The sequence below is a fragment of the Tachysurus fulvidraco genome, chromosome 19 (genome assembly GCF_022655615.1).
Source record: "Tachysurus fulvidraco isolate hzauxx_2018 chromosome 19, HZAU_PFXX_2.0, whole genome shotgun sequence".
In the NCBI taxonomy this organism is placed as follows: domain Eukaryota; kingdom Metazoa; phylum Chordata; class Actinopteri; order Siluriformes; family Bagridae; genus Tachysurus; species Tachysurus fulvidraco.
In genome coordinates, this window is record NC_062536.1 from 12,559,889 (window position 1) to 12,575,742 (window position 15,854).

General features: G+C 37.3%; 1 protein-coding gene across 7 annotated transcripts; it reads left to right on the top strand.

Annotated features, from left to right (window-relative positions):
- Nucleotides 1-399: 399 nt before the first annotated feature.
- Nucleotides 400-15,706, top strand: mdm1 (Mdm1 nuclear protein). Of its 7 annotated transcripts, none has more exons than XM_027151793.2 (15): nucleotides 400-579; nucleotides 1,191-1,290; nucleotides 4,724-5,052; nucleotides 5,345-5,479; nucleotides 5,859-6,035; nucleotides 6,162-6,304; nucleotides 6,416-6,506; nucleotides 7,198-7,218; nucleotides 9,199-9,398; nucleotides 9,898-10,140; nucleotides 10,423-10,565; nucleotides 13,555-13,682; nucleotides 13,967-14,201; nucleotides 14,844-14,909; nucleotides 15,398-15,706. In XM_027151793.2, the coding sequence occupies exons 1-15, from the start codon at nucleotides 562-564 to the stop codon at nucleotides 15,580-15,582; spliced, it is 2,214 nt and encodes a 737-aa protein (XP_027007594.2). In that variant the 5' UTR covers nucleotides 400-561; the 3' UTR covers nucleotides 15,583-15,706. The 7 variants fall into 7 exon arrangements, with proteins under 7 accessions (XP_027007594.2, XP_027007598.2, XP_027007595.2 ...); XM_027151797.2 differs by having other exon boundaries at nucleotides 9,949-10,140; XM_027151794.2 differs by having other exon boundaries at nucleotides 6,162-6,298.
- Nucleotides 15,707-15,854: the final 148 nt, after the last annotated feature.

Sequence of the window (15,854 nt, forward strand, 5' to 3'; positions counted from 1 at the left end):
ATTATGTTATAAACAACATAATAACTGACACACACACACACACACACACACACACACACACACACACACACACACACACACACACACACACACACACACTCGCGCACACACACGTGCGTATTGTGCTGTTTTGCACAATACTTTACATTAACTCATGTAACTGATGCAATAATACTAATGTACTGTAACAGCTATATATGGTTAAAATGACAATAAAAGCTACTTGACTTGACTTAACATTAACATGCAGTGCTCCCACATGGTTGCAGTGTTGAAGAAAAGTATCCCACATGTTGCTCGAATTGATCCTAGTTCTTGATTCTACTTAATTTATGCTTCAGTGAATTAAATAGGCAAACAAATCACAACAAAATAGGATTAGGTGTGTCTTTAGTACGCATGCGCGTATCAGTGGACGCTACAACCGTCACCATGGCTTCCAGCGTCCTAACTGTATCCAAACCTCTCAAATCCCAGATAGGAATCCTGTCCACAACCTGATTTATTAACACGGCGCCTGCTTTTCTGTAAATTCAGAAAGAAGTCCTCATCGGGGTTAAAATGACAGTCCATTTTAAGGTATGTCAGTTCCTTGTATTTACACAAACGGCTCATTTTACGTCACTGGGTTTAAAGTAACGGCTGTAAAGCTGAGTCTGCGGGTGGTTTCGCTTTTGTCTGATCCAAATAAACAGGAGAATGAAGGAGGGAATCCATGAGGGGTAAAGTAGTTAATATTGCTCTTTGTTTTCGTATATTTCCTTACAAGATTTTTTCCCATTTTGTTCGATTTTTTTTTAATCCGCATGTTTTAAACACTGGAGAGATTTCCACCATACACAAACACGGCTATGTGTCTTTTCTATCCAAAACAAAACAATGGTACATATTGCGGTGTAATAACAACAATACACTGCAGCAGCAACAACAAACGAGTATTAAAGCTAAGGCTAATATCATGCACTAGCGCGAGATAAAGAAGCTTCGAGAAAATCTGAGTTAGCCAGTTAAGCTAAACATGGATTAAAGCTCGTGACTGAAAACAATCCCCATGTAAGGCGCAAGCTGTGGGTTAATTACGGTTAAACAACGTTCAGAAGAAGTGTTGTAGTGTTGAAGCAAAGAGCCTTGTGGTGATTTTGAGTTGTTCACTATTGAGAGGTTACTTTTGTGTTTCTAACATCACACAGGGCATCAGCAGGCATCGGAGTAAACATAAGGCGAGGCGAGTGAGAGACGCGTCACCGCAGCGAGCAATGCGATTGGCTGGACTGCCCTCTGATCAGCTGGGTGAGACTGGCAACACACCACAGACCTCCTCTCCTCTCTGTCCCAAACACATCACAGACCCCCTCTCCTCTCTGTCCCAAACACATCACAGACACCCTCTCCAACACACCACAGAACTCCTCTCCTCTCTGTCCCAAACACACCACAGACCTCCTCTCCTCTCTGTCCCAAACACATCACAGACCTCCTCTCCTCTCTGTCCCAAACACATCACAGACCCCCTCTCCTCTCTGTCCCAAACACACCACAGACCTCCTCTCCTCTCTGTCCCAAACACATCACAGACACCCTCTCCAACACACCACAGAACTCCTCTCCTCTCTGTCCCAAACACACCACAGACCTCCTCTCCTCTCTGTCCCAAACACACCACAGACCTCCTCTCCTCTCTGTCCCAAACACATCACAGACCTCCTCTCCTCTCTGTCCCAAACACATCACAGACCTCCTCTCCTCTCTGTCCCAAACACATCACAGACCTCCTCTCCTCTCTGTCCCAAACACACCACAGACCTCCTCTACTCTCTGTCCCAAACACACCATAGACCTCCTCTCCTCTCTGTTCCTAACAATGTCTGGAACAGATCATGACCTGCTCTCTATTCCTTACACATGAATCAATAAATCATTTACTAATTATGTTGGCTTTGTAGAAGCCAACATTCTGTTTTCCGTTATAAGCTTATTATTGTTATTTCCAATCTGTTATCCTTCCATGAGCTACTTTATATACTTTCATGTCACTGAGTTAAATATTTTGGTGTACAAAGCCCTGGTGAGTAAATATGACTACATTTATATTATAAAGTATATTAGTATAGAAGAGTATAACACAGTGAACGATTAGGTCTATGGGCAAACCTGTATTGTCCTCCTTAGCAGTTTTGAATGATAGACACTAAGTGTGCATGATTTACATTTCAATTAATTTGCAGACACCTTTATACAAAGTAGTTTGGAACAATTTTGCTGAGCATACGAAGATTAAGGGCCTTGTTAAATACCCAGCAGTAGCAGCTATTTGGCAGCAGTGTTGTATAAAGTACTAGAAAGCAATACTTGAGTAAAAGTACAAGTATCGTACTAGAAAAAGGCTTTTCTAGAAGTGAAAGTCACCTTTTAGAATATTACTCAAGTAAAAGTCTTAAAGTATCTGATATATACTGTACTTAAGTATCAAAAGTAATTTTCTGATATTTAATGTACTTAAGTATTTGAAGTAAAAGTAAAAAGTAAAATTTCAGTGATTTTCGGTAGGCATGAGCCGGGGCGGTTCTAGGATTTCATCTTTAGGGGGTTTTAACCCTCAGTGAGAATTTAAAATAAGAAGAGTTTTATATTATATATTATATGACTAAATAGTAAGGCAAAAGTTATGGTAATATTAAATGGCAAAAGTGGACACCAAAATTTTATGCATGATGTAATGATGCCAGTCTTGAATCAAATCAGTACATGTATGTGTGCATTCTGTACAAACAGTGTGTCCAATGAATCAAGTCATTAATAAAAAATATTCACAAGACAAAGACCAAATCAGTAAATGTTATTTTTATTTTGTATTGAATGGATTGTTTGCATGTAATATTTGTTTACTCTGGTAATAACAATAGTGACATTTCTCTGCTTTTGGTTGCCGCCGTTATAGATAAATGCCTCCAGCTCTGACTGCGCGTGCACGCTGCGCGTACCTGAGCTTCTCCGTAGAGCGTGCGGACGTGCGTAATGCAATCTAGGAGCAGTGATTCGCCAAAGCTCCCTTATTGCAGTCTCACACATTTCTTATGATTTTATTTTGTAGTAACGAGTAACGAAGATGCTTATTGGAAATATAACGGAGTAAAAGTACACATTTTATCTAGGAAATGTAGTGGAGTAAAAGTGAAAGATTTACAACCTTCTGATCAGTATATCAGAGCTCTAACCACTCAATTAAATGATAATAAATAAATTATTAAAAACAATGATTACACAAATTTTAATAGTCAATACAAATATAACAATTGGAACACAATCCTTGGATAAAAGCTAATTATAATGTGTCTGAATACATAGTGTCCTGATTAATTCAGTATGTAATAACACAGTATGCAGATGCTCTGCTCAGGTGAAACAGCTGTTCAACAAGCCATCATTAAGTCATGCCAATTTAAACAGATGCTTCAGTGGATATGTGCATCTTATCTGGAAAATACCTTTGATCCCTCTGTTCTCATTCCTTTCACTGCATTCTCTGATGGAGGAGTAAAGATGTGAAGAAAGGAAATGAGAAACTGCAGTTAAAGGAATTAAAAGCACCCCAGGGGCCTGGGATATAAAACTTGAGTGCACACAATTTAGGCCTTATAAAGTCTGTATAGAATTTCTATACAGACATACAGAACTACAAAAAATGCATCTTAAAAAATAAATGTGGAAATGTGCACACTGTCATGCATATTTTTGGCTTATGCACACTTTTACAAGTGTAGTACACTTCATTTAAAATCATGCTTTTCATTGAATTAACCACAATTCTGAATTAAGCAAAGTGATGCCCCATGTCAGGGCAGGTGTTGCACTGAATTCATCATGGGTATGAGTATCCTAGGCATGCGTTCATAAAAAACATGATGATAACAGAATTCTACCACTATGGTGTGTAGTCTGTAATGTAAACTAGCTTTGGTTGCTAACATAACGAACAAAAAGTAGTCTATGGACAGAACTATGACATAAGTGTAGCAGTTTTATTGGTTTAAAACCTGGCACATATATAGAATTATACAGAATTCGTTTATTTTGACCGGGACACAGATGTGCTTATATTGAAAATGTTAATAAAGCTTCAAGCACGACTTTAGTACAGCAGCTATCCGTTTTATAAGAATTTAGCAGTAGACTCAGAAAGGACACCCAGTGATTATGTCTAAAGCCCTTTTCAATAAAGTATGAGTGTGCTTCTGTGTATAAAATATGGTCTATTGCTAGACTCGCTAATGACACACTAATGAGAAAGCATTTATTTTGGAAAATGAGGATTTTTTAAGCTCTTGACGATGGCTGTCTAATGAGCCAGTTTTCAATTCCTTAAGAAATGTGTTATGACATAAAGAATCAGAATTGCTAGTACAACACCAAAGTACAAATTATTGTACCTGCCCAATGTACCAACCTGTCATTATACAAATGTTATTGACTCCTGTTGTTTTGATGTGTAAAGACGCTTTTTTTTAAATTTCAGAATGCTTAGAAATACTTATCTAACACAAGTCAGTCTTGCTATATTTCCTCCCAACAATGTTCTAGACTGGATCTTAGTCTGTGACCTTTAGTGAACCACTATTGCTATGTTCATTGATAGAGATTTCAAAAGCACTTTATGTTGATCTCGGATGAGGTCGTCTGCCAAATGCCATAAATGTAAACGTAAATGTTTCCTTTTTGTCTATAGGAATTTGCAAAGAACCCCAGCTTCAATCTAAGAAGAGAGCCCTCTTGAACCCACCTCAAGTGTCCTCTTCCCTACAGTTGGGAGCTCCAGATGCTTTAATCAGGAGGCAGATAACAACCCGGCTTGCTTCGCCTCCAGCTGTAGCACTCCAGAGTGTAATCTCTGTAGCACAAGCAGGCAGTGTAGAGAATGTAGAAACCCCTCTATCCCCGAGACCATTCAAACCAACAAGAACTGCAGAAACGACGCCGGTCCAGGAAGAATGCTCTCCTGGTCATCTGTCCAAAGTATCTGATGACCAGGAGGCACAAAAACAACCAGCAGACGCGGTGAGCACAATTTTCACTTGTAGTTTAGCAGAAACAGGAAACAATTATTATCATTTACTTGCAACAATGTACAAATTATAACAAAGCTTATCAATTGTTGTGTGTTGACCAATTCTATGCATTGAAGTAGTAATTCTTTAGTAATAATTGATATATTTATCAATCTGTTCTTACCATACCAGGCATATCAGTCCTCTCAGGCATATCAGTTTATGGTAGGCAACAGTATACCTGCTACACAGGAATGCCTAGTGTATGTTAAGTTAGGAATGTTTTGTATGCTGTTACACAGGTTAACCATGTACTGAGGAGGAAGGCAGGCCTGAAGTCAGAGCGCCAGAGAAATTGCTACCAGAGCTCTGAGTATCAGAGACAGTTTCAGTGGAAAAATCCAGCAGCTGAATCACCTCTTCTCACTGCCCAAGAGGTACTTGCATGGCACATAACAGTTCATCTTCACTGAGAGCTGTAGTTGTAGTTCTTGATAACGATGTTATTGACAAATTAGATTATATGAAATGCTTTGTTAAAACTTATTATGCATTTGTTCAAGGGCCCAGCCGAGGGGTGTGTGGGTGGTGGGTGGAATGCATCTGTTCAAGAAGAAAAATAACCATTATCACCACTAGATGGCAGCAGAGAGTTAATTTATACCGCATAGTTAGTACCGGAAAACTGTAATGAGCATGATGACTCTTTATTTGAGGTTAATTGTTAATGGATTTTAATAATGGCCCTAAGCACACTCATAGGCTAAAACATAACACATCTTTTTCTATATTCTTTATTTCTACCACCTGTTCTAGATGTTGTACTCCAGCAACAGATCGATCCCACCTTTTAAGTCCAATCCTGTAGTAATGGAGACTGAATACAAGAGGAGCTTTAAAGGATCCCCTCCACCCAGAGGCCCACGCCTACGAAGAGACATGGAACTAAATGAGGATCCACCTCCCAAAATGGAGAATATCCACCCAGAGCAGGTACTGGGGTTTATAGTATAGTGAGCATTTGCTAGGAGTTGATTTCATACACAATATGTAATATAAGATATAATAAGTTTTCTTCCTTCTTTCTCTTTTGTACTTTTCATATGGCACAAATAACAGAATAAAAGGAAGAAAAAACGGCATCGACGACTAATCAGGAAGTCAATCCCCAAAGAGAAAACTTCAGAGCCACAGGCCTTAGAGCAGAAACCGGAGACACCACAAGACCAAAAAGCTGCTTCACCCAAAGTGGTGAGGTGTGTGTAAGACACCCTTTGTTAGATAATACATATGATCAAATGATATAATGGTATAAGGTCAAAAAAAAATTTGTTTACAGCATAGGACACGATATATCTTTTCGCCTGTTGCAGGAAGCTGAAGACTGAATATAGCTCAAACTTCCGCTCTCCTCTTCAATACTGCTGCAGAGATGGTGCCTGGGTCAGAACTGTAGGAGAGGAGGTAAGATGACTAACCTCACCTCTTTCACCCTTACACTAACAGTATATTTCTTATATTATAGTTTTTGGTTTTAGTTTTTCAGTTAATACCACTTTGCTAATTAATTCTTCAAACTGATCGGACACAAGGTGTTGACTCATTTTGCATAACAGCAAATATGATAAAGGTGCCTGCTCTATTTCCAGTTACGTATTAATGCGCTTGTTCTAATACGTTGTTGTTTCTATAGTAACAGCTAATTCACATGGACCTGTATAGAGGACACTCCACATATCTTTGACTAATAATAAAACGATTAAAAGTTTGTTGCTATTTAAGAAGGGAAGCATCTGATAATTGAGATGGTAAAGTTTTATTTTAGGAGATAATTATTTAACCTAGGATTTTCCAGTATCAGTTATTTGTAACAGTTAGTCTTCAGAGTCGGAGCTTTCTGTTTTTTTGATAGCAATCTCTGTTATAAAGAAAAAAAGGTTCATAATAAAAAACTTCTGTTTGGGAACTATAACTCTGCTTCATGTGGGACTGCACCACCTTTAATTATTTTCCTATAACAGTATGCCTGAAATGGAGGAAAAACAAGAAATCATAAGCTGTGGAAGCTATGGTGAATTAAGAGTATATTTCAGATGCTAGCAGATGGTGGCACCATGGGTTTCCTAATCAATTATTTGTGTTATCAATCCTACAGGTTCATGAGTGGTATCATGAGGTAAATGATCTGAATACCATTTCATTCTCTCTTTTGTTGCTCTGGTGCCTTCACATTTCCTGTCTGCTTATTCCCAGCCCCACGTCCTACACACATACAGCTTTAACTTAACAACTAACCAGAACTAACAATGTCTCATTGCTCTACCCTTCTGCATATATACTTATTTTGCAACTAATAACTGGATCCTTTTTCTCAAGCATAATTACCACTAATCAGTTTGTGTGACAGTCTGGGAAATTTCACTTAAAAAGTTCAGACATTTTATCAGTATGAAAAACATCTAATATCTTCAATTATCGTAGAATCGGAGTATCATGGTAAAGGAGTATCAAAGGCCTGCTAAACAAAACTGAGCAGTAGGACAGACTGTTCTTAGGATTATTCTTGGAGCCCTATGTGATAAGGAATATCTTTATTATAGGGCTCTACACAAAACCAAGTTTGAAGATCTGAAGAACTCTTTAGGGTTCTACATACGGTCAACATTATTTTAAGAAAATTCCACCAGGTGCAAGAAAAAATAATGGTGAATTTTGATGGAACTGATGGCTGACTTTCCCCCAGATATACAGCAACTATAAAAAAAAAAGGGTGAAGCAAAAGTCTAAGGTGACCATTAGTTAACTAAGAGAGCCTCCTCATTTTTTTTTACAAGCCAATGATACCACAGTCCCTACACTTTCTTTCTGTTGGCCCACAAGACAGAAGCTCATAGGTCCAAAGTTTACAGTAAAGCAAAAGTAACTGTTACCAGAAGTAATTGCACAAGCATTCAGTTCACCCCCTTTATGCCTTTTGCCCTTCTGTTTATTATTATTATTTTTTTATGATGGGTTATAAAGTATATAAAAATCCAGTCTTTATTAGCTTTAGACAATTAAACAAATAAAAATCAATGTGCACTCTTTTAAAGATTTTTTTTGTTTATAAGAAATGAGCAATGATCAACAGCTTTCCCAGACTGAACACCTGAATTATGACAAACATCATATTGAATCCTAACGAGTCACATAATGTTACCGTCCAAACGATTATAAGTAACTGATGGTGAAATGCTAATGTCTAATGTGGCCTGTTTCTATTTTTGGCAAGCTAAGTGAGTTATTCATCTCCAGTCTTCAGTTCTAGTAATGTGTGTGCTGCACACCCTCTCATTCCATCCGAGCTACGATAAGGCGCAATGATGTCATGTTAATACTTGTGTACTTTACAACAGAAATGTATATGTATGTGAAAATGAGACTTTCACTGTTAATGAGTCATCAAGTTAGCAAGTAAGCAGCCTTTGTTCCACAGAACCTCTAGCTGCATGTGGTTTAGCTGTTTTTTTTTTTTTTGTTGTAATGTACAACAATTAAAACTTTGCATTGTGCTTACTACCCAAAAGTGACCACCTTATTTTATTTTATTTTATTCTATCATTATGTATTAGTTGGATTCCGTGCACTGGTTATATTTATAGTATTTCTAACATTTTTTCCATAAATCCATCATATACTTTACTTATATTCTCATATACTATTATAAATTGAGTCTATTTGTGATACTGTAGTGTTGAATCCTCTATGCCACACTTTCTGGATTCTGTTCAAATTGCCATTCCATCCGATTTTTGTTGGGTTAATGCATGTTATATAATCTAAACCATTATACCCGTGTTTCTTTAAAAATTAAAACTGACACTATAGCAATGATATGTTGTTATAAATGCTTACTTTTGTTCCAGGACATGCTGGTACACCTACAGTGAAGTAATTTGTATATGACAAAATATCCATTTGATTCAACGCACATTACTCTCTGCCTGCTTTACCATCTGAACTGATCTGTTTTTACACAAAGCAGGCTAATTAGCCAGATTTCTGCATATAAGAAAGTGATTGAATGAGAATCAGTTATGAAAGCACAGATACAATAATGGTTTTGTGCACAGTGTAGACTGTTTTGGGTTGAAAATGTGTGCCTGTGCTTTATTAGGTGCGGGAGTTGCGGGAGAAAGCAGAAGCCTATAGAAAGAGGGCCTGGGGAACTCACTTCTCCCGACAGCACCTGAGCCAGATCCTGTCTGAGCAGAACTGCCTATGGGAAGCATCTAGTGGTTCTTCTCCCTCCACATTCACTGATGATGACATTCATTCCACCAGAAGTCCCGTCATCGAGGCCCTGGACCTGGCCAGGTACACTGAGAATGACTTCAGTTATATTAGACTGTAACTAATCTCAATCTCATCCCTAAAATAGGCAAATGTAACCATAGCAACCACAGCAGATTTGAGAGAAAGGGGTCAGTAGAATAGATTACATCCAATTGATTGGCATCATAGTCATAATAAATGGATGAAATATTGGATATTAAAGTCAGATTTAAAGGGATTACGGAAAAAATCCTCATGACTGAAACAATAGGTTACTTCCAAGATTCAACACAACACTAGGTGAATACCTCTACATTTTAAACTGTTCCCTTCTGTCTGTGTCACTCATCCCCATCTTTCAATGCTTTTGATTTCCTGCATCCCTTCCCAGTTTTACTGCATTGTGATAGCCATAACCATTCCTGAACACTATAACAAACATTTTATAACTAATCATTCGATTTATAGCAGCTCTTTTTATCAATCACTTTATGAGAGGAGCTGTTATCTTTTCTGAATGTGTCCTGTAATGTGCTGTTAGTGTCGGGGAGAGGTGTAGCCCCAGTTCTTCCTTGTCCTTGCCTGCAAGTAGGAAAGGCCCTTGTAAAGAGGTAGAGCTTCCCGACAGCCCCACCCTTCATGGACAGAGGAGAAAGGCATGGGATGAGGAAGTAAATCCTTGTGAGAGGGGTGTGGCCGAGATAAAGCAGCGAAAGAAGGAGAAACCAGAGGACATCGATAGGGAAGGAAATATAAATGTGCATTCAGAAGACAACGAGGAAGAGTGAGCTCTATATCATTTTACTTTTCCAGAATTTCCTAACACTTTATTTCTCAAATTTCATAATTTCTTTTGTTCTGTAAAGGGTGTTATCCCATACGACAGTAAGAAACTCTAAACATCCTAAAATATAGTGACTTGTATATACTATAATATAAAAAATATGTATGATATGAATATGAATATATAATATTTGTTTGACTTTAATCCAAGTAAATTATTGAGTAGGCATCTGCACACAGTTTATTTGGAGTATTGTCATATTTTGGTTGTCCTTTCATTCAGGGACATTGGGCCAGAAACAAAGCAATTACCAGATGCAGAAGAGTCAGGAAACTCCAGTGATGAGGGCAGGGTGCCTACTCCCAAACTTAAATCAATGGCAGCTTCACAGAGGACTCATCATGACCGCACCACCCCTGCGACTGGTAACCAGCATTAAACACATTCAACTCACACACACACGTGCCATTCTCAGACAAGTAACAAACAATCTATCACCAGGGGCCATTAGAATACAAACTGACTAGTAAATGTTCTAGTAAGTCCGTCCGTCTAGTAAGTATCAGGTTAATTAGGGGCTTTTTACACCTGGTCACTTCATGCGTTTTCTGTGATCGGATAGCTATCCGATCGTAAAAAGACCAGGTGTAAATGCCCTCCGAGACGGATATAAATCCGATCGCTCAAACCACTTCAGGAGGTGGTCTGGGACGCATTTCAGATGAAACTGGACAGGTGTAAATGCATGTGGTTGTTCAAGCCACATACGTCAGCGCTAAACTCCTCCCAGACGGAAGTACGTCACTCGTAGGTGACTCGCGAGTCGTGCATCGCGCCAGAAACAAATATGTTTTCCCACCAGCGCTGGCTCCGATCTTTCACCCAGGCGTCTCGTTGGGTCTTAAAATGCACTGCTGCTGCCAGCGAAAATGCAGCAAACAGTAAATGCTAGTAAAGTGTAAACAGTAAAGTGACCAGATGTAAAGATATGGATAAAAATTTCAGGTGGGAAACTGCTGATGTCAAATCTGATGTCAAATGTATTTTTATAGGAAAACTACAATGGATTCCACCTCTAACCCACTCGCGCGTTTAGCAGACTAAATATAAAGACTCTCCACAAGGGTGAGCTACAACTCAACTAGCTAATATTATGCGCAGCATTGTTGAATAGGAGAACCTAAACAGTCCTGTACTTTTGGGAACTTCTCATGCTTTGCTCTCACACATTGTGTGTGTTTGAAATAAAAGTTTCTAAACACATCCAACATATTCTACTGCAGCCACAATAGGACAACAGTTTTTACTTTAATTATCAAGGTTCAATCAGTCATATAAATAAGAAAATAAATAAATGTCATGCCTAAAAACTATTTAAACCCCACACCACAAACAAAATGAAGAGGGCTGCCAAGGAAATGGATTGATATGATGTGGTTTTATGAACACTGTATAATAAGATATAAATTACTCTTTACATTTTAGATTTATGGTGTTGCACCTCTTGGTAGATTACTATAAAGTGTTATATATTTGAGCCTCATAACACGTTTTAAACACCCACACAAAATGTGCAAGCTGGTTTACTAACAGACTATATACCGTTCATGCATGTCTTGTCAATTTTGCACATTTAGAACAGAAATTATTTTTATTGTCGCATATACATTACAGTACAGTGAAATTCTTTCGTCACATATCCCAACTTTAGAGGTTAGTGTCAGTGGACAGGGTCAGCTACAGTATGATACAGCACCCCTGAAGCAGCGAGGATCAAGGGCCTTGCTCAAGGGCCCAACAGTAGCATCTAGGCAGTGCTGCACTTGAACCCTAATCTACTAATCAACAACCCAGAGCCTTAACCGACTGAGCCGCCATTTCCGCTTTAGCTTAGCGAATATGCATATAATAGGATTGTCTCTACCAAAAGGTGCAAAACACAGAGTGGATGTAGTCAATGAAAATAGATTGATTTTGCACCCACAATGCCATTATTTAAATCCTGAAAGTCACAGCAATTGGATATAATGAATTGGATATAAATGAATACATCAGTAGAGCAGGTATTAAATCTGCAGAAATCTGTTTTTGTCAGTTTCAGCATTTCCCCCCCAATATTTTAACGTCTTCAAATGGGAAAGTTTATCTAAATTATTACTTATAATAATGTTGTGTCTCAAAATGTTTACTTAGTATTACTGTGGCAAATATTTAGAAATATAGATATTTCAAAGATTTTCAGGTGATAATTTGCAATTTTAAATATTTGTAAGAAGGCCTAGTTTTTGTGAATTGCATTTTACATGGCATAAAATAAAACTAAATGGTTTGCGATATCCTAGGTTTGAGAAAGACCGAACAGACTTTAATTAAACTTAAATAAAGAGAGTCTTTCATTAGTGAATTACAGATTGACATAAAAAATAAACAATTATACCACAGTATACACAGTATCAAAAACTTTATACCACCCACACACATACAGTATGCATGACACTGAAGACAAACAAACAAATGCCTGTGGCCTGGGAGTTTTTTTCAGAGAACTGTCATCTTTACTATACAGAAATATTTGACAGCTTCCATTATACAAATTGTTTCACTTTCATTACATCATAAGTTTTAAAAGAAGGACAACTTAACAACTTCCTTTATTCCGATATGTTCAGGTTTTACATTGTCAGCATTAGCATTGTTCATTCCAGCTTTTGTTTCAGCGTTTCGGTTAACATATGGAAACACCAAATGACACGAACTTTTCTCAATTGTCAAAAACGAGACGTCAGACTTACAAGCGTTCTTTTTAAATAACACAGTTAAATACATAACATGTGGCCACAGTTTAAATACATAAAGTTCGACAACGTGTAAAGATATCGTGGGATAATTTAAATAATTTAATTTTAAATTTTAAATTTAATTTTAAATTAAGAACAATACATGTATGTATTTATGTAATGAAATAAATCCGGCGTAAAAAAAAATGTCCACAAACTTCAGTGCTTTGTGAAAGAAGCTGGAAGTTTATTCGGAAACTATTTGTAATCAGGGTTAAAATGCCATGACCTTGTGTAATGAGTGCAACGGAAGAAAGAAGTATAGTGAGTCATCTTTCAGTCTTTCTACATTTGTAGATCATGTTGGATAAAAGTTTCTGAAAACGATTTGTTTAGGTTGGTAAAGAAATAATCTGTACACTTTCTGCTCCTAGGTTGTCGATTTAAAATTATATTGCTGTGTCTTTAAGTATAAGAGAGGCTGCCACAGGATGTTTGCTATAATGACGAGCTATTGACAGATTTTAAAACTATATGTATGGTTTGCAAATTTAGAACAGCTTGGTCCTCCTCCTCCCTATAATATAATGACAAAAATGAGTGAAATTGCATTTTCATGAAATGTTTCTCCTACTAGGTGGTGCTATACTGGTCTCCCCTCCAAAGATTAAATATACCAAGACGTACAGGAGTAGTGAACCACCACTTGGGAAAGTTTACTCACCTTACAGACAACCCAGTTGTGTCTCAGTGCCAGACAGCAAGGTACTGCAATTTTACTAAGCTTGTCCAAAAATGTAATAATAATTTTTAATAACACTCTTGTGTACTAGATTCATTTGAAGTTTAATAGCCTTACTGAATAAACAATCAGAAGTGGGAAAATAATTGCATTAATATAGAAACTAAGAAGCTAAGTAGCTTTTAGCAACACATCTCTCAAATAGTAACTTACTAAAGAAAGCTTTCAATATGGTTTTATCACAATGAGTGATTATGTGGTTGTGATATCACATAATGCTGATCAGTACTCTTCTCTCATTCTACAGAATGAAGGCGTGAGTACGTGTCGTTCTCCTCTTGCAGCAGGGATGGCAACAGTAGACCCACTTCCCTTAAGAGAAGACACATGGATTGAGAACTCTCCTGAACGCTTGCTTGATCCGAAACCACCCAGAAAATCAACTCGCAAAAAAGCAAGCAGCGCTTGGCTCATAGACGATACCCCATCACATGGCAATAGAATCCAAGGCACAATGAGAAACCCAGAGTTTCTGCATAACGGTATATTTTCATAGTCCAGTCGGTGAATATATTTATCACAACATTTTCTCCTTTCACTACTGTGACTGCATGGAGTGTTTTCAAAAGCCCGACAAACATAATGGCCTTATAAATGTTACAATGAGTCATTTACTGTCCGGGAAAAGAGTGAGGTTAAGTTACCGCTAACAGCATCAGGAGAGAAATTTAGGTCAGTCTCCCATCCCCACGCTTTTTTTCAGCCTTCTTTTTTTCATTAACGTGACGAAATGATGTGTTATTTTCCACTGAGGGTCAACTGATGCTCATCTTGGAAAATTGTGACCATTGCTCTTCCTGTCTGTGTTCAATTGTGATATGAGTCTGTCCCAGTTGTGTGTGTAAAATGTAGTATCTGTACAATCCCCACTCCATCTATTGTCCAGTTTCATGGCTTAACTACTATTATATCAGCTTTGATATTAATGTGACAGATTTTGCCTCTGTTTCCTTTTTTTCTCATGAATTTGCCTACATCAAGACATAAATAGAATTGAAATCTTGCTTTTATAACAATCACAGAATTACAAATTCTGATTGTATACTGTATAATTATTATATCATCAGATGTACAATGTAATTGGTATTATGATGTAATGATTTCTCTTATCACATTATTTATAGGTAATATAGGAGTACATCGGCCAGACGGAAATATTTTCCTTTCCAGTGACTGTCTATCTGACAACGGTAAAAGTCCCACATTAATAATTTGATTCATATGAGAGTATATTTATGTATACAGTACATTTCCAGGTTCATTTACAAAAGACTTTGTGTCAGACATTTATCACAAATTGTAAACTTGAATCACCGTTTTCTTTGTCTGGCAGAGTGCACCTCAACCTAGTTCAGCAATTCCTTTGCCTTTTGATGTGGTGCATATACTGGAAGCATTGAATATGTTTTAACCCTGAATGCTCCCAGCCTGTTATTTAATCTTAGAACATATTATAAAGTAACTACTTTGTATTATATTTACTTATTATTTTCTGATGTGTATGCACATTTGGCTAAGGTTTATTTACTTTGTTTATTTACCTTGGCTAAGGTTTATTTAACTTATTTAACTTTTTTTTGTATTTCTATGCACTTAATTTTTTAAAGTTTGGCCTAATATGTTCCAAATAAGCTGAAAGGCTCTGTATTAAGTTTTAATTGTACCCACTGTCTTTTAGATTTGGATGACAGGATGTCCCAGATCTCATTCCAGTCAGCAGCTTCCTGCTCTATGGCATCCCAGGTATTGGACCGGGCGCAGAAGAGGAAAGAAGACTTCTGGGGAAAGAGTCAACACCATCTCGGGGCTCACACTACTGCAGAAATAACAGCTGCCTACTCACAGCCCTATAATAATGTGTAGTGTAAAGTTCAGGGAATTAATTTATACATTTGTCATGTTTTTTTATTTGTCTTAAAGTATATTTGATACTTACAATATAGCATGACCACACACAACGGTTTTAATAAATGTAGATAAATGATCACTCGGCGGTTTTGGGTTTTTTAATGTTGTCTAAAAATTGAATACAAATAAAATTTTGTTCTGCATTTTATACTGTATTCTGATTTCAAATAAATTATTGTTTTGTAAAAGAAAAAAGCTTCTGTATTGTATATATATTTACATCATAC